This window comes from Mauremys reevesii, linkage group 7, assembly GCF_016161935.1.
Source record: "Mauremys reevesii isolate NIE-2019 linkage group 7, ASM1616193v1, whole genome shotgun sequence".
Lineage (NCBI taxonomy): Eukaryota > Metazoa > Chordata > Testudines > Geoemydidae > Mauremys > Mauremys reevesii.
In genome coordinates, this window is record NC_052629.1 from 111,291,223 (window position 1) to 111,310,617 (window position 19,395).

A 19,395-nucleotide genomic window follows, 5' to 3' on the forward strand; every position below is an offset into this window, starting at 1 on the left:
GGAGATCTGGACATAATTATACTAAGCTGAGTACAGCCAGATGTAAATGCACATACACATGGCCCCAGCACCAGCCTGGAGAAACCCTCCAGTTTAATCTAATCAGAAACTACTCAGAACTTTAGAGTGGTTTATTTGTGTTTTATCCTTCCCTATGAACAGTAAGTCTGGACTTACTCCTTCCTAATGACCAATAAGTCTGGACTGAAGTTTAAATGGTAAGTGCAATGCTTTAGGAATAACCTGCTAAAGAGCCAAATAAAACCATGTAAAAAGAATCTGTGTAGAATTTAACTAAACCCGATAATCAAGACCATTCACTTTTGGGTCTTATAATTGTTTTTAAATTTCCCACAAATTAATTGGTATTAAAAATAGGTCCAAAAATTAACTTCACAGTTTTCTGGGAAAATATTGGGATCTGTGCAAATATCCAAGCCACCATCTCTCTTTCCAGAGCGGGCCCAGAAGCAGAAGAAGTGGAAGAGGCAAGGGCACCATATCCTCATGCTGCCTCCTCCACCTCTTCTGCTTCCGGTCCTACTCCAGAAGAGACGGCAGTTTGGTTACCTGGGCAGCTCAAGTTACCAAGCCACCATCTCTCCTTCCAGAGCCAGGTCTGGGGTCCCCTATGGTCCACCCAGGTCACTGAGCCACCACCTTTCTCCTGCCAGAGTTGGGATCAAGGGGTCTGCCTATGTTACTGAGCTGCATCCAAATTTCAGATTATGGGAAGGGAAGAAAAAAAAATCTAAAAGAAAGGTAACATCACACACACACACACACACACACACACACACACACACACGATAGCATTTGCAAAACACAGGAATTTCTCAGCAAGAATAAAAATAAATAAAAATAATCCAGAAAAATGAAAGGCCTTACAAATAGTATGTTTTGCAAAAGAGCGTTTGAGCAGCTCAGGACTGGATGCTCAGAGTAATTTCAGTTTTCTATAATGCGACCTTGAAGACCGCAATGATATTCCTGTTAACTCCTATGAAAATCTACTGACCTTCACTGGTAAAAGAACACGCAAATAGAGGGCCCAAAGGTTCCCTTTTGGATTGCCAGAAAGTGAAGGGATTACCAGTCAAGAATCCTCAACACCTCCCCGCCCTTTTTTCTTTGTCCCCACCTAACAATTTAAAAATACTTCCAGCGATCAGCTGCTGAGAAGAACAGAAGGACTTGTATATATTCAGGACTCAAACCACAGTGCTTTACAGAGTAATGCTGGCACCATGACCTTTGCTCACAAGCCAGTGAAGCACCCTGCACTTCTTTAGATGCTAGTGATGCACCAACAATCAAAGGAGAAAAATCAGCCCTAGACTCAGATGTTAGCAGGTTAAATATCTTAGTTTACCTTGAAAAACATAGTGAAATGGAACTGCCATATTCTCAAACTGAAAGGATAAAGGAGTCCATTGACAGCAATATGTCAAATGCTGGAGCTCACAAGCCCCATAAACAGATCATGAAAAAGAACTGACAATGTTTTGCTGTGATGACAACAGTATTTGCACTGCTGGATCTATGTGCAGAATCATGCTTTGCTCCTGTGCCTGTGCTTAGACAAGAGTACTTACCCTTGTATATGACTGTGAAGACAGCCCTGAGAAGATCAGGACTGCTGGCCATAGGCTGAAGGAGCAGACTACACATCCCTGCTCCAGGCAGAGTACACTGAGCAAAATGTGTCCTGTGCGTGACCCATGCTGGGTACCTATTCTGCTACAACCACTCCACACACACATGTACAAGGGGGAACCTTCTCATTGAGGATTTAGCTTAAGGGGTGAAGACAAGGTGTTTAACCGCTTATTCCTAGGTTGAGTCTGCTTACGTAGACATTACAGTAGAACCTCAGAGTTACGAACACCTCGGGAATGGAAGTTGTTCATAACTCTGAAATATTTCTAACTGAACAAAACGTTAGGGTTGTTCTTTCAAAAGTTTACAACTGAACATTGACTTAATACAGCTTTGAAACTTTACTGTGCAGAAGAAAAATGCTGCTTTTAACCATCTTAATTTAAATGAAACAAGCACGGAAACGGTTTCTTTACCTTGTCAAATTTTTTTTACTTTCCTTTTTTTTAGTAGTTTATGTTTAACACAGTACTGTACAGTATTTCTTTTTTTTTTTTTTTTTTTTTTTTAAACACACCCTCGCTGCTGCCTGATTGCATACTTCTGGTTCCAAATGAGCTGTGTGGTTGACAGGTCAGCTCGTAACTCTACTGTTCTACTGTATTTTTAAAAAGGTTATCATTTGAGCTTTATGTCCTATAGAATTTAATACAAAGTTAAAGGTGGTCCAAAAATAACCTTTTAATGGAAGTTAGGTCTCTACTATAGAAAGGTTAAAAACCACTACAGAACTGTCTAGAGAATGAAATGTTTTCTATGGGCATTTAGAGTATTTAAATCCTACTGCTTTTCTATAGAACCTATTGCTTTCATCCCCATTAAACAGTATTTTTCCCATAAAGGCCTAGATGGGCATATTGTAAAAAATTAAGGCAGGGTGGAAGAAAGAAAGAAAATCATATCTTGTATTTGAGGATGGAGGAAAGAAAAACCCAGAGGCAATTTTCTCCTCATCTTCCACCAAAGAGGAGTTGTGTGAACACCAATTGCACCCTCATCGCCACCCCCTATCCTGTAAGCTTCACCAGGTTGAGAGCAGATCATGGGAAATACATGATTCAAATTTACATGGGCTCTCATTCCTGACACGTGGCGGTGAATTGCCATTTTCTATTCAGAGCTCACAAATCAGAAGCCTGGAATAAAACTGCAGGACATGCACACCAATTTCACCATTTGTTTTATAGTCATGCTGAATTACACTAGCTGTACTGGAACTGAATAGTGGGTAGTTCACATCTTTTTGCAACTATGTGCTACTTAAGGAACTGCAAGCTGCGTCTAGCAAAAGCAAAGCTAAGAAGGAGCCAATAGGAGCGGTTTCTTGACAGCTGACTCATTTAAGTGTCAGAGAACATCTAGGATATTACAGGAGAAGGTTTCTGGTGATAACAGCTGCTTTCCTTAGCACTGCCTACAATTTGTTGTCTCCTCTGCTTCCAGGCACCATTGAATGACAGTTTTAACATGTGATAAAGTAAAATTTCAGGGGATTGGTTAAACAGTGGACTTACTTCACATTCATATTTAGCCATTTAAAATGGTCAAGAACAATGAACTTGCCCTAACTGAAGAGTTAGGATCAGCTGAAGGGGGAGAGTTCCACACTAATCTCTGTGACTGATTCAGAAGGAGCCCAGACCATTTCCAAATGGAGTCACCAAATGGAGGGTGTACATAGCAGAGGATCGGTCATGTGGGGTATCAATCAATCATGTGGAGTCATCCCCTAAGCACCCCGCAAAAAAAAAGTTTGCTATCACACTGTGATCTCATATAAAAAAGCAAGCAGTCAAAAACCATTATCTGGTGGGAGGGAGAAATGTGATACAGCAGATTGTCCTGAGCACCAAGTCTAGAAACCTAGGTTCTACTCCCTGTACTGATATTAAAACCCTCCTTCCCAAAATGAGTGGATAATTTTGCCTCCAAGATGGTTCTTCTCAAGGTCAAGTTTGAGGCACATTAGTGCAGCAGTGCTGGGAAGCTTGCACTGCCACTACCCATGCTGTGCATTTTTTGTGCATACAGGGGCCTTCAGTGTCTAGGGCTGCCAATCAGCACTGCTCTAGTCCTAAATGGGAAAAAAATAGAAATGGATAGGGATTCAGTAATGCTGAAGCAGAGATTTCAGTTGGGGAACGGAGCACAAGAGCTGGAACAGGAATGAACAACGCAGAACAGGCCCAAATCCAACAAGCTCTCCTTCAAGGGGAAGTCTAATTTTCTTTGTCATTCTTTCAGTCTTTGCATTTGATTTCCTGTTCAAGTGAAACATCAAGTCTTTAAATTCAGGAGAAAATAGCTCAGTTCCCATTTATTTTGGTCTCTGTCTGTCTCTCCCTCCCCTACCAAGCCCAAACACTCACACAAGATAGGGTTGAGGGTTTCAAGGTTCACCTTGGGCTCCAGTAAGATTCATCTGTGTGTTCAAAACAGGTTCAAAATACATAATCACTTTCATGTTTGCTAACAGACTGGTCATTCAGCTACAGCTTTCATGACCAGACGAAGAAATATATCCCATCCCAGGGTTGGTCAGTGAAGCAGGGGCTATCTCCCCAGAACACCATAGATGCACTAGCTCAAGTTATTCCATATCCAACAGAGTTTTATGCATCTCAGAACTCTGAAAAATTTGGAGAAGTTTTTTAAAAAAATACCACATGCAATATTTTAGCATACTAGGCGCCTCCCTCCAGCTCCATTTCATTTTCATATTTCTCAGCACTTTGGAGAATCAGGTGTGTAATTGGAGACAGCACATCCCACTGGTTAATGCAGACACGTAGAGTTTAACACCTGGAAGTTCTACTTCCATCTCTGCCAACAACCTCTATATGACCTTGGGCACTTAATTTTTCTCTGCCTCAGTACTTCCCCTCAACCTTTGCATATAAAATAGAGGTTATATCTACCCCTTCACAAAGTGCTTGAGACCCATGGACGAAGACCACTAAGTTGCTGTTTTAGGTTACTGTAACTGTTTGAAGTCCTCTGAAAAGTTTTATATTAATACTCCCAGTATGGATGTGAGCCATCAGTTTTGATTTATCAGCATCCTCAGTGACTTTTCAGAAGTTCCCCTATTCACTTGGGCAGAGTCTGAAAGCTTACTAAGGAAGAAAGTTAAGTGTGTTTGCGAGGAGGGCCAGCTGCAGAGGAGAACTGAACAACAGAATTACCTTAAATATAATAAGCAGGCCACAAACTACAAAGTACGTTTGATTTTATTAAAAGGGGGATAGGCACTGATCTGGTCCGTCCGTCCCCCCTCTCCCCCCCCCCCACAACTCATCAAGGCATTTCATTCCCTTGGGCTCTTGTTACTAAGTATAATATTTCATTAAATATCCTGTTCATACCAGCTTATGTACTAGGGAACACACTAATTTTAGAAAACTGATTAGCTAAGTTCTTTCTAACCGAATGTTATTGTAGCGAAGGTCAGATTTTGCACTGAAACTATGGCAACAAAGGCACAGTATTCTTTTGTCTACAAGGTTGGGACTAGGTTTTCACAGTACTGTTGCACTTAACAGCTCAACTCTGGATTTTGGCAAGCCTCCCCCTCAGTCCTACCTGAACTCTCCTGGACTTTCAGCAAGGAAAAAAATGTTTAAATATATTTACAGTACCCAGATGATACAAAAAAAAATTAAATTAGTGAGCATTTCAGTTACTTCTTGTTTAGTACCACCAAGGTACTTGTGAAGGCATTTCCCCAACCACGTCACTAATATAAATGAATTTATTCTCTCAGTTTGCCTGTTAAGTAGGGGATTATCCACATTTTTCAGATGGAAAATTGAGACCGAGAGATCGAGTGACTTCCTCCAAGCCACAGAGTGTCACCAAGACAGGAACTCAGAGCCTGCTTTTTCTGAGTTCCTATCTAGTTCTTTAACCACGAGCCCAGCGTTCCTCCCGTGTAAAGTTCCAGCAGTGTATATTCATGCCCACTGTATATTCTGAGGATGTTTGCTCCATCATTTATAAAACTACATCTGTTTTCATTTATCTAGGTGCAAAACATGAGCATGTCTAAAATGAAAAACAAACAAAAAAACATAGTTGGCTGAATGCTGCACGTTAACCACAATACTCTGTCCCAGTGCAGATCAATGGGAGAGCTCAACCTGGCCAATCCACACAGCATTCACACTGTATGCCAGGGAGGTCTCTCTCATTTTCCCTCCCTCTACCTGTGCAAGGAGACACAATAGAGTAGGGCTTGGCAACCTTTCAGAAGTGGTGTGCCGAGTCTTCATTTATTCACTCTAATTTAAGGTTTTGCGTGCCAGTAATACATGTTAACGTTTTTAGAAGGTCTCTTTCTATAAGTCTATAATATATAACTAAACTATTGTTGTATATAAAGTAAATAAGGTTTTTTAAATGTTTAAGAAGCTTCATTTAAAATTAAATTAAAATGCAGAGGCCCCCAGACTGGTGGCCAGGACCTGGGTAGCGTGAGTGCCACTGAAAATCAGCTCGCGTGCCGCCTTCGGCACGCGTGCCATAGGTTGCCTACCCCTGCAATAGAGAGTACAGCCTGTCCATACCAATTTGTTTAGCATGTACTTTCCCCAACACCACCGTCTTGGTGGTCCTTCTCCAAGAAATACAGCAACACTATTGCAGAGAGTCATTGTTAAGATATCCTACAGGCAAGGCAGCCATCTCAGCGAAGTACCCAAGCTCCAGTAAGACGGGAAACAAGTTACTGAATGTCACTCCCATTTCCAGCTGCACGGCAAGTCACCAAGCCAGCTACAGAATGCCAGCCTGCCTTAAGAAACAGGCCAATAGTGAATAAGCATCCATTTCTTCCCACAGAACAGAATGGGGGAAAACAAAAAAACAAAAACACAAAATAAAAGTATTTCCCCCCTCCCCTCAATACAAAATTCAAGGGTTCAAATAGGTATTGGGAGCCTATAGGAATACCTAGTGTTATAATAGTTAATGCTAATAAAAAGACATGTTGAGGAGGACATACCATCTTATCCTTCAAGGTTCAAGTCAGTCTAAATGTTATAAATTAGGGTAAGAGCTTCATGGGAGGCAGATTATCCCACAACTGTTTATTGGGGGGTTTCCTTCAACCTTCCTCTAAAGTATCTGGTGCTAAGCACTGTTAGAGACAGTTTACTGGGCTAGATGGAGTTTGGGGCTAATTCAGTATGAGAATGCCTTGGTTCGGATGTTAAATTCTGCTCTCCAATGGCTGCATTCAAGTCTCATACAAGTTCATTCTCCCTGCTCTTAGGCAGAATTTACCTCCTAATATCTATGGAAGTTAGTATATAACCTCTACATTCCAACTACGTTTGCATAGACGGAGCAAAGTCCTCCCCTCTTCATTGAATGGTAAAAGAAGCTAGAGACACTGGACATCATTCATTAGAACAAAATATATCGTGAGTTATGGCACAGAAGTATCTGAGGGACACTCCTATTCATGTAACAAATATAACTGCAGTGCCCGAGATACTCCTCTGGGGCAACCGCAGTCAAATGTTGTAAAGATGCAAGCACTGTACTGTTTTATCTACTATTTCTCCCCACAAAAGCTCAGTCTAGTGCATTTCACTGGTGTTTAAAAGGAGTGCTTTTTGGCTTTTCCAATATGCCCAGTGCAGCATTTTCACATTTGGGTGTGTATTTAAAAAATGCATTTCTGCTTTAGCTCATGAGACTATACTTTTGAAACCTTTAATTTGGTCAGCACTTAGATGCCAGAGTGATAAGTGCTGTATAAAATTCTACCATGGATAAACAGATGGCTTGCAGGTTGAGTGATCAAAATTTCAGGAAGATAGCATACATAATTTAACTGCATACCATCAGCTGGAATGGTAGAACAAACCATTGTCGTTCCAGTATGGTCCAAAGTGATCAGCGTTTTTGAAGATGCCACATCCACTCATAGAATGTGCTCCATGGGTGCTTCCTTTCACAATCTAAGGCCTTTTTGGCACATCACCTAATTTGCAAGTTGCAAAAAAGTGCAAAAGTCTTAAGCGCCTAAATTTGTCATTGTTTAGTATAATGCAGGGCTTTGGAGCGGAGCGCGGACCAGTAGGTTTTATGCCCGGAGCTGGAGTGGAGCCGGAATGGAGCAATTCAAAAATTTGATTGCTCCAAATCCCTGGTATAATGTTTTCCCCCAGTCATGTGAACAGAATTCCATTCTTAAAAAGTTTCTTGGTTTAACAAGAGACCACGACATCAGCAGAGATGTTGTGAAGGACTAAGAGACAGCATTAAAATGTTGTAAGTCAGACAGGTAAGAAAAATCCAGTGTAATAAGCTGGTGTTTATGACTTCACCCTGTTTAATCTTCAGATACTCAATGAGCACATCTCAATCTAACCCATGAATTTCAAAACTGAAATGGGGCCACATTGCTAATATCCAAAACCACCATGCTGGCCGTGAGAGCCACGAGAAGAATACTTTCCAAAAGTTACAGTACAGTAAATCTGACTGAAATAATTTCTGCATACTCCATCCATAAAGTCTGTGCTACTAGTTTAATCTGTTTATTCACCGTCACCAAAATATGTTTGAACCACTACCAGATAAATTTAAATTGAAAGAAAAAAAAATCCCATGTGAGTTCTAGATACCCATATAATTAATATGAACATTAAAACAATAACCCCCTCTACTCCCCATCATTCCATGAACAATCCTCTGCCAGACTCCTATCAAAACAGATGCTCTCTGCAGCATAGCCAGATAATCACCAAATGCAGGCTATTCTGGAGCAAAAAAATCATATACAGCAACCCAAACTGCTCTGATTACTCTCATCGGAGTGGTGGTGGTGGGGGGGAGAACCTATGCACAGATACCTGCAAGCACTGAAATTTTCCAAAACTCTTTTTAAGTGAAGCTAAACAGATATCAAACGGCCCACATTTTTGAGGACAGGTATACTAAACTTGAACTAAAAGGTGAGTTCACTGTAGCTCTTAATTCTGAGCTTTGAACAAGTCAGCGACAAAATATTCAGCATTCCAATATGTGGGAATATACAGTCAAGAAATGTGCAGCAGTGCTACCGTTTATGGAGTTATACAACCTGTGTACATGGTGTGACCTGGTTCACATTAAACAAAGCATTTGAATGCAAACTTTTGAGTCCTGGTGGCAAGTGTGAAATGCGAATCCTTAAGAATCCTCAGCTCTGTATTAAAAAGATGTATATTGATCTAAATGGGCTATACCTGGAACCAGCTAGAGCGAATGGCCCAGGATAGAAGACTATGGAGATCTGTTGTTGGCGGCCCATACCCCGGTTGGGGTGACGGGCATGAATGAATGAATATTGATCTAACTGAATGTGGAGCATAACATAAGAGAATCCCATCAAGACAGCCAGCATATATACTAGAAATTCTCTCTACTATCCAGCTTCATTTCAAATACACACTCTAGTTACAAAGATTGAGATGTTCAACATTAGCCTTAACACTACCAGATAAGCACAATAAAATGCTTCATGACACCAATTACTCAGAAACAACATGGATTAGGATCCAAAGAAGAAACAGAATTTCAACTTCTCATCTTCTGCTTTGCTATGAGGGCATTTTAAGTCTAAGAGAGATACCGGCTCATTCCTTGAATGTTTTGCCAAAAAGAAGCGTTGCCCAGCAACAGCTAAAACAATGTTCTGTGAAGGAGGTGGCAGCTGGATAAATTAACCCGACAAGAACATTTTCTTCTTCACTATACTGCAATGGAGTTATTACAAACCATCCAGTCCATTTGAGGTTGCAAGAGGATCCATGTCTTGAACAAATACATTTGAGCAATAGAGGGAGGCCACTTGGCAAGTCCTGACGTCTTCCATCATGTTAACACACAGGTTTACTGCACTGCTAAATTCTGATGAGAAACAAACACACTTATAAAAAAGACTGCAAAAGCACATTACGTCTGTACAGTATGACCCAGGGGTTAAGCCACAAGACTGGCAAGATCCTATACCCAGGTTCTGCTACCAGCTCTGCTACCCACTGCCTGTTTGACCTTGGCCAAGTCACTTAGCCTCTCAGTGCCTCCCTTTCCTCATCTGTAAAACAGATATTCACTTCTGAGAATCATGCAAGTTCCAAGCATTACTTTCAGCCCTCTATCACCAGTAAGAGATTAAACTGCAATTATTTCTGTATGTTCTGCACAAACCTGTGTATATAAAAAGGTGTCATGGAAGAGTCTACAACAGGGGTCGGCAACCTTTTCAGAAGCGGTATGCCGAGTCTTAATTTATTCACTCTAATTTAAGGTTTTGCCAGTAACAAATTTTAATGTTTTTAGCAGGTCTCTTTCTATAAGTCTATAATGTATAACTAAACTATTGTTGTATGTTAAGTAAATAAGGTTTTTAACATGTTTAAGAAGCTTCATTTAAAATTAAATTAAAATGCAGAGCCCCCCCGACCAGTGGCCAGGACCCAGGCAGTGTGAGTGGCACTGAATATCAGCTCGCATGCCGCCTTCAGCACGTGTGTCATAGGTTGCCTACCCCTGGTCTACAATGAGAGTCACAATCCTATTCAAACAGCCTTGATAGCATGAATAAAATGTGATCCCAGCTTTTTAAAAATCATCTTTTTGAGCTGAGCTCTCGCTTTGAGTTACAATTTTTAGTTGTGCCGTCCTTCCCCCCGACAAAAAGAGGTGAGTCGGGGGTGGAGGTAGTACTCCCTGCCCGAGCGCTGCCAAACCCTGAGCCCCACCATCGCCTGGCATCGCTGCTCACCACCCTCCCTCGGGGGGAGGTACAACCCACAGTTTGAAAACCTCTGGCCTAAGTGGATAGTTTTTACTATCCAAAAATAGCACAGATTACTGATTTGGCTTATGTTTTAAGAATTGTGAAACTAGGATTTTATTACTGCGGATATCATTTGTACCGAGACTATATTCAAGCTAGGTAAATAAAACGCTGTTTCTTAAAGATTTTGTTGTAGATGTCCTGAGGAAAAACAAAGATTCACTAGTGAATCTACCCCTAAAGTCTCAGAATGTTTTTCAAGCAGACAAGCTGTTCTGCTGTAGGACTTTTGCTTAACTGAAGCAGAAAATGCCACTATGAAGGGAAACACCACTTCTTAGATGGTGGGGGGAGGGAGATGCAGAATCATATACAAGATGTGAGTATAAAAACTACTCAAGTCTCACAGCCGTGGAACTGCTGTAACACCAACTTATGGTCACTCGTCAACTGCTTCTGCAATAAAACAACAACGAAAAATATCAGTCTTCTAGCAGATTTTCCACTTCATTTTTTGTAGGTGAAGGATGTAAAGGTGTGCCAGCGTTCAAAACATGAAACAACTCTTGGCACCCAAACTGAAAGTGACTTAGGACCAAAACAATTGAACTAACAACCTTCCTCAAAGCTCTGGGAAGCAAACGAGCTTCTTGCATCAGACACACATTTCCATCTGATGTTTTAAATTATCGCAGCAGCATACTAAAGCTTCTTATCCTTTTCTTCAAAGCCCAGCAATATTCTGTCTCAGCCCACATCTCAGAAACTTCAGCTCTTATTTCATCCCCTCTTTCCACTGCACCAACTATATCAGCCAATATCTCAATCTACTCTCCATTGCTCTCCCAACAAAACCAGCCCTGAGGCCCTCAAAATGGTACCTTTACAAATTTACTTCTGACCACAGTAACTCAAAAGCTTAAATAGATTTCCTTCTCCCACTCCTATCTCCCCCTTGGGATGGAACTCCTTCTGTATCATGGGTCACTAAGGCCCCATGCTTACCCAATTCTTCCCTCAAAACTCATCTCTTTAATGTTGACTATAAGGAATGCATCATTAGCGTGCAAAATCATCCAAGAACTATTCCTCTTCTCAGCTACACAGAGAATCCTTCAAAAAGGTAATTAGTTCTAAGGGCCATTTTCATGTAGGGAGTGTGTTGTTAGTGCTTAATGATACTTATGAGATATTTATTATAAAAAGACTTGTGTGAAGTAGTTACATCAGCAAACAGATTATACAAGTAACTGAACCATTACGCACATCAAAAGCGGAATATATTCTAAAAGTTGTGAAGTCAAAGCTATGTATCAGAATAACAAAGGTAAAGTCGCCATGCCGACAGTGGAGCTTTCAGAGCACACTACATGCGACTAACTGATCTACGTAACAAGACTTTTTAATCCTGAAATACTGATAGTTAAGTGAAAGCAGAAGGGCCAAATTCTGCCACTGGAAATATACGCATGCATTTTCCCTTGATTTCTATAAGAGTCATGCATACATATCCAAGCAGAGAATTTGGCCTTAGGCATCTCTTTACCACTACCTTTTAATACAGCAGTAAAGATACCTTTGTAAGTTTACCTCTGACCACAGAAGCTCAAGCAGGTTTCTGCACTTCTTATAAAGAGCATCAGCCGTCAAAGTGAAATCCATAGTCATGTTTCTGACATCTCCCACTGAGAAGGTGAATTTTAAGTATTAACTGACATCTGCACAGCTGAAAGCACAGCTCATTTGAAAGCAGATTCTCACACAAAGATGTAAAGCAGCTTACAACATGTAAACATTTTCTGTTCGTGAAGACATGCTATCTGCTAAATCACTGGGCTTTGATTACCTGGGCTCCTACTCTAATGGAAACCTAGAATGTAATTAACCACATTCACTTACTTCTAGCAAGGCTTTCTGAATGCTCCCACAAGTCAAGCTAAGATTAGACTTCAGCATAGTCATAATCTCTTCTTTTAAGTCTCAGGGAGAGCAGGCCTCATTACAGCCTACCAGATCCCACCTAATGCTTTGTTCTAGCAAATACCATGTGAAATCACTATCACAAATTCAATTACAACAGAATACAGAGTGCACAGTGCTCACTTTATATTATTTTTTATTACAAATATTTGCACTGTAAAAAAACCAAACAACTTGTTTTGTCTTAGCAACTGGCTGAACATGAAGTAGGACTGAGTGGACTTGCAGGCTCTACAGTTTTACATTGTTTTGTTTTTGAGTGCAGTTATGTAAAAAAATATTCTACATTTGTAAGTTGCACTTTCGTGATAAAGAGATTGCACTACAGTATTTGTATGAGGTGAATTGAAAAATACTACTTTGTTTATCTTTTTTTACAATGCAAATATTTGTAACAAATAATATAAAGTGAGCACTCTTCACTTAGCTTTCTGCATTGTAACTGAAATCAATATATTTGAATAGTAGGAAAAGTATCCAAAATATGTATAATAAATTTAAATTAGTATTCTATTACTGTTTAACAGTGCACTTAAAACTGCGATTAAGAACAATTAGTTTTTTTAAATCGTTTGACAGCCCTAGTTTTAGAACATGTGAGAGACCACAGACCTTGTTGTGGACTGGACCCAACCCATAGGTTGAGGGTATCTGTGCTATCTACCTGTTTTAGTCCCAATGCTATCCAGAAGGATTTTGCAATATTTTAGCTGGAGGGAATAGCTTGAGGACAAAGGTTATGTTTACGTGGCATCCAGGGATATGATTTGCAGCTCAGGCAGACACTCTCACACTAACTGTAGCCTAGCTAGCTCATTAAAAATAGCAGTAAGGATGCCACGGAGCAGTCTTCAGTGCCAGCCGCACACGTGAATACATATCAGCGGGACGGGGTGTGGCAAGCTGGCTTGTGCAGCCCACACCGCAGAGTCCTCACAGCTATTTTTTAGTGAGGTACTACAGCCAGCATGGATATATCTAAGTGAACTGCCACTCGTACCATAGCTGTCACCCTAAGACCCTCTCAATGCCAATTGGCAGTGGGCCCGTTGTTCTGTGAATTTCCATCAGACCAGACATACTTAAAACACATAACTGTCATAGTATTTAGGTGTAATTTGTAAAGAGTGCCCTATCAAATGAAAACTGGCGAGACACTTGTCAAAAATATCATGGTGTGACGTAAGTACAGACAGCGTGCACAGAATTAGGTGTGTGTGTGTGTGTGTGTGTGTGTGTGTGTGTGTGTGTGTGTGTGTGCTGGAAATATGTTCCTAAAGCGTGTTTTAGAGGCAGACTGTATAAACACATTTGTCCTAGACAAAGCAGTATTGATTTGCAGGTTTCTATAGCGAAAATGGAGCACAGGGATGTCAGACGATGGGTAGTTCATTTGCATCCAAGGTAAACATCAGTTATCAGGAGGATGAACACGCTGCCTGGCATCAGCACCCTGGAGAATACCATATGTAGAGCCCCAGGGGGTCAGCCTGACTCTCGAGACAAAACACAACGAACCTTAGAGAATATAAAGGCGAAGCAAAAGGGCATCTTGTGATCCATCACTAAGGGAACAAAGAGGTCAACACTGATCCCCAACTATGTAAGGTGGTGATGCTGAAAAGTAACTGGAGGTGAGAAAACTGTTTTAGACAAAGCTTGACACCTGCTAAGGTTAGATGTAGTCTCTTAGAAGCATGTTATACTTCTGTTTTATTTGTAACCAGTTTCTATTATCTCGGCGTAGAATCACTTTGAACTTATTCTTGCTTTATTATAAATCCATCTCAGTGTTATTCTATTAAGTGAAGCGTGCACTCTTGGCTGTGCCAGCAGGCTGGTGTGTATTCTGTCTCTCTGGAGACAATGAATTTGGTATTTCTGTGGGAGCCCAGTGACAAGTCTGGATGCGGCAGGGGAACACTTCAGGAGAGTTCAGGAACTGAAGTACACCAAGAGTTAACCTGCAAGGCAAAGTTAGGATTGGCAAAGTCCCGAAGAGTTTGTTGGGCTGGCTAATGGACTGGAGCATCAGGGAGCTGAAGTACCGTTTAGCAGCAGCAAATCTCTCTCACTGAGGCAGAGGGGTAACAAGGCAGCTTACAGTTCAGGATGCTCTGAGAAAGCATCACAGGGCCCTAAGCCTCAATTTTGACCAGCCTAAACTCTGGGACCAGATGGTGCCACTCGTGCAGAGTTCAGGAGAGCCCTTCTTTAGAGATGTTAAAATATATCAAATCACCGGCTATTTAGAGAACCTGTAAGCTGAAGTGGTGTCTGTGTCTCTTCAGCCAAAGTTTCTCCTGTTGTGCAACTACAGCCCTTGGTTTGCTGTTGCCCTCCACTCAAGAGGAGGCTGACTTTCTCTAGGTGTCTGTGTGCAGCGGTGTCCCTTATGCTGGGATTCTCGCTTTTGTCATTAAGACACTGGACTGACACTCAGGAGACCTGGATGGAACTCCTGGCTCTGCCATCCAATTCTTGCATGACCGCAGGCAGGTAACTTGCTCTCTCTGTGCCTCTATTTACAATCTATACATGAGGAAATACTTCCCTACTGCACAGAAGGTGGTGAAGTCAACCTGAGATGCTCCAATGTAGTGGTGATGGAGGCCATATAAAAATACATAGACAAAGAGGTGTTACACACTTTTAAGATCTTTTTGGGGAATTAACATATAAAGAACATTGTGCTAAGGTTTTATACCTTCCATTGCCATTAACTGTTAAAGGAAAGAACATATAGGCTTCCCTGTGAAGTCTTCGGTGAAATTGCTTCTACACAGGTTGAAACGGTTGTCAGATTATTCATTTCTCCCTTAATAATTTACAAGCAACCTCCAAACATAATGTTTTAGATGTTGGACAAATGTGTGGTAGCTACTTGTACCTAGCTGTAGTCACTAAGCTACATGAGTGATAATTGTCTTTCTATTCTTCCTCTCACCTTTCCTGGCTCTTCCTAGTCAAGTCTGTTCTTTTTCCTCCTTAGTCTTTTATGCTAAGATCAAAATTTGTTTAGCATCATATATTCCAGTTCATGAGACAACATCCAGAACAGCAGCACTCCACTTTCCTTGGCTAATTTAACACTGAGTGCTAAAACTACTCTAGACCACTTTTTCAGCATAGTCAACGCATTACATATAAGTACACCGATTAGCCATTTAGTATTAAAGCACCCAGGAAAAAGAGAGCACGATACAGTGATCTAACAGCAATAACCCATTTATCCCAATTCCCTTTTTACAGGCTGTTTTTAATTAATGTGATCTCATCAGTGTTCTGAATTGTGAGGGAAGGAAAACTGCAGCTGTCATAAAAGCCAGACAGCAATGGAGAGGGTGCATGACTTTTCAAAGGAGCTGATCACCTGCAGCTCTCAGATGTTCAGTGAGATTGTTGGCACTCCACACGTCTCAAAAAATGACATTCCATACCTAAAGCAAGAGGGTAGCAAACACACATTAAAGGTAGCGTGCTGCAGAATACACCCAGTGAAGAGAGGGCAAACATTTTACACACCTACTCTTTAACCAGCTTGCTCATTTTCTGTTTCTTAGCAAGGGTTAGGAGGCAATACAAGATAAATGAATCTTTTATTCGGTTTCTTTGAACTTCAGGCGCTAAAAATGAGTGGGGCACAGAGAAGAAATTTAAGAAACTAACTGAGAATGGACCCACATTCATTTCTTCCCTTCCCATTCAAAAATTAGTTTAACAAGGAGAAGTCACTATGGTCTTCTTTTGCCACTGCCTATCTAAGATCTGAAAGAGGAAGGCTTTTATCCCATGTGACCAAGCATATCTTTCTTAGGGTTAATTTCATGGTGCGGGGCAGGCGGGCAAACTTAAACTTATTAGTACTTGGTGAGGTCAAAACAGGGGCTGTTGTGTCGAACCAGGTTCACTCCCTTTCATTTTCTTTCCTAGGGTTACTTTCTGTCTATACAATACTAAACCTATTTATGCTCTCTGTATGTCATAAAGGAGCCAAATTAAACATGGAGAAAAGGAAATGAAACAAACCTGTTTGCATCCTGTTTGCACCGATAAGAAAACCAGCCTAAACTAAACACACCCAAAATGTGTTCTTAAACCTATGCAAGCCAACTAATTGTGAAATTGCTGTTTTATGTGTTGAGCACCTATGTGTCTCCACACCATGAAAGACATTGGGACTAAGTTTAAGTCATCACCAGTGGAAAAGAAAGGTTCACAGGAAGATGCTAAATCCCCTACAGAAGGCCACTAGCGCAAAGCCTCTAAAACATGACATATGCAGCCATCGTTCTGAACCAGAGATAGGGGAGCTTTAAATTATTAGGGTAATAAGTACACCAGGACCCCATTGTGCTAAGCGCTGCACAAACACAGAACAAAAGACAGTCCCTGCTCAAGAGAGCTTACAGTCTAAGTATAAAACAAGAGGCAGCAGGTAGACACAGACAGAGGGAGGAGTACAAGAAAACTATGAGACAACATTAGTCAGCATGATAGGCGGGGGGTACCAGCCCATCAGCAACCTAACACTTACCAAGTTCGTTTGCAGACATCACAGCAAAGGTGAGTTTTAAGGAGACATTTGAAAGAGGATCGTACGTAAACTTATAATCTTACCTCTGAATTTTTTGGGTGGGTTATTAAGATCACCTGCTTCCGGCTGCACAACACATCTATCGTCCACAAGGCTGCAAAGAAATGAGCAACTCAGGTAAGACGTTTTTGCTTGCAACTACTACTTCCTAGGTACCAGACACAAAGTGGGTTGCTTTCAATACTCAATCCTGCTGGCCGCTTCAATGGAGGACAGACAATTCCCAGAAACCAGCTCATGCCAAATCTTTCTATGAAGCATGCAGCTAATTTGTTTGTGTTGTCCAGAACCACACTGCTGGACGGGCAGGACAATTAGGAAGTTATCACTCCTGCGTCTTCCTCACGTCCCTTCCTGGGGAAACACTCAGACTGGCCCATATTCTAATTAGATGAGCAAAGGCTAGACTGCAAATGTCACCTCTTGGACAGATACCACTGTTTGAGAATATGTAATAAACAAGGGCAGCAAACTAGGGGGGAAAAATGATGAATGCATCAGATCACATATTACCCCCAGTGAAGCCTCAGTGTCCAAAAAGCCAGGAACAAACTACATTAGCATAGGGAAAAACACACTACTGAAAGAGAGAGGAAGGCATAACTGATGCATCCTTGCTTACCAGTCATCAAAAGGTAAAGGTTTCACCTTGGAGCCAGATAGCCAAATATACATCACTGAAGAGAACTGCCAGGGTCAGGTCAAAATTGGCTTAATTATGGAGGAGTGGGGTTTTTTTTTTCTTTTTTTTTTTCAATAGTCCAGTGAAGGTTGGTATCAACAGAAGATCAATCTAACCTCCTCCTGCTTTACCAGGAAGGGGATAGAATTGGATAACTGCACCTGTAAGGCGTTCCATCAGAGAGTTCCAACAGAGAGCTTCTTCTCTGAGCATGTACTGGCAAAGACATGGGGGCGTGTCTACTCCCAGGGAACGAAGGAAACAAGGTAAGTATATTGCTGTTACCTGTCACAAGTCTTATGCCTTGGACATAGTTCCAGATGGTCTAAACTATATTTTTGCTGAACACCTCTATTTTTCATATACAGTAAACAAATATTTTAAAGTATCTAGTTTGACTTTCTCAGCTCAAATTAAGATCTTTCCACTGACCTGTCAAAGAGGCCTTCAACATGTGCATAAAGCACAGTTCTCCCCAATGTCCTGAAGGTTTGGGACACTCCATTCTCATATAGTAACAGCTGGGAAAAACAGCTTGAGATCTAGAATATGAGAACTGTTCTTTGCAGAGGCTGGTTACATGCAGGGAATGTCTTTGAGACAACAATTATGGAAAATCATGAAGTGCATAGAAAAATAATTGATTCAAAGGTGTTTACATGGACTTAAGAGAAGGTGAACTTCCTATCTATACATGGTGGATTATCACAATAAAGAAAATATTTTTTTAGTGTGTGCAACACACAAGACGAGATTTATATACATAATAAAATAGTAATTAGAATAATCAGAACACTGAATTTGGAAAATAGCAAAAGGGAAGTTCTGATTAAGCAGTGAAGACACGTCACAGGAATATTAAGCAAGAACATCCTTCAAAGATAGATTTACTTGGATGGAACAGCATTAGGGTTTATAACAGTATTTGTTTTCCATCCTTCATTAACTGCATTCATAAGCCATCACACAGCATAACTTGGAGTTTTGATAGCCTTATATCATAACAACTGAGGATGATTACATTGATTTTTTTCCTGAGCTGCTTTAATTTTCTTCAGGTCAAACAGTAAGTGAACTATGGGACAAAGATAATTTGACTATGAAGGGATATTAAGATGCTAATACATTTCATGTTTCACATAGCAATTGGGATTTCTATTTCAAATCTGGCTCAGAGTACACATGACCATTTTACAGTACAATTACCTTAAAATATTGTGAATGAATTTGAAGCCACGGTGAAAAATAGCTGCTCAGTAATGCCCTCAAAGCCATAGCCAGTTGTTTATTGTGCACTGTATTTTAATTAAAATGTACAGTCAAATCAACTTCCTGCTTTGTTTTTTTAAATGTTATTTACTCTTTGGGTTACTTTAACAGTAGAATAAACAGTTAAATATATTTTTCAATTAACTTCACCAATGTTCAGCAAGTAGTATTTGGCCAGTTATACAGCTGGTCGAATGTTGCAAAGACCATGAATCATATCTGATGAGCACCTGGGAAATTTGTCAAATACGTTTGCCAAATACTATTCAACCAACCCTACTCACTACATGCTTTGCTTTTATCATACCTTCTTTCCCTTCTGGCAGCATCCCACATTTTCTTCTTTTTCCTATAATAGATCACGGTGCTTCTTTAGTGCTTGCTTCTTTCTCTCCCACTAGTTTCCCTTTCCCC

General features: G+C 40.7%; 1 protein-coding gene across 5 annotated transcripts in view; it reads right to left on the reverse strand.

Annotated features, from left to right (window-relative positions):
* The window catches only part of ITPR1 (inositol 1,4,5-trisphosphate receptor type 1), a 244,803-nt gene that overhangs the window by 205,740 nt on the left and 19,668 nt on the right, over positions 1–19,395 (reverse strand). For 3 of the 5 annotated variants that reach the window (XM_039546362.1, XM_039546364.1, XM_039546363.1), the window contains 3 exons: positions 19,289–19,330; positions 17,874–17,951; positions 17,054–17,124 (listed from right to left, as the gene is read on the reverse strand). In XM_039546362.1, coding sequence (XP_039402296.1) covers positions 17,054–17,124; positions 17,874–17,951; positions 19,289–19,330 — 191 coding nt within the window. The remainder of the gene's footprint in view (positions 1–17,053; positions 17,125–17,873; positions 17,952–19,288; positions 19,331–19,395) is intronic. The other 2 variants (XM_039546365.1, XM_039546366.1) reach the window with 1 other exon arrangement.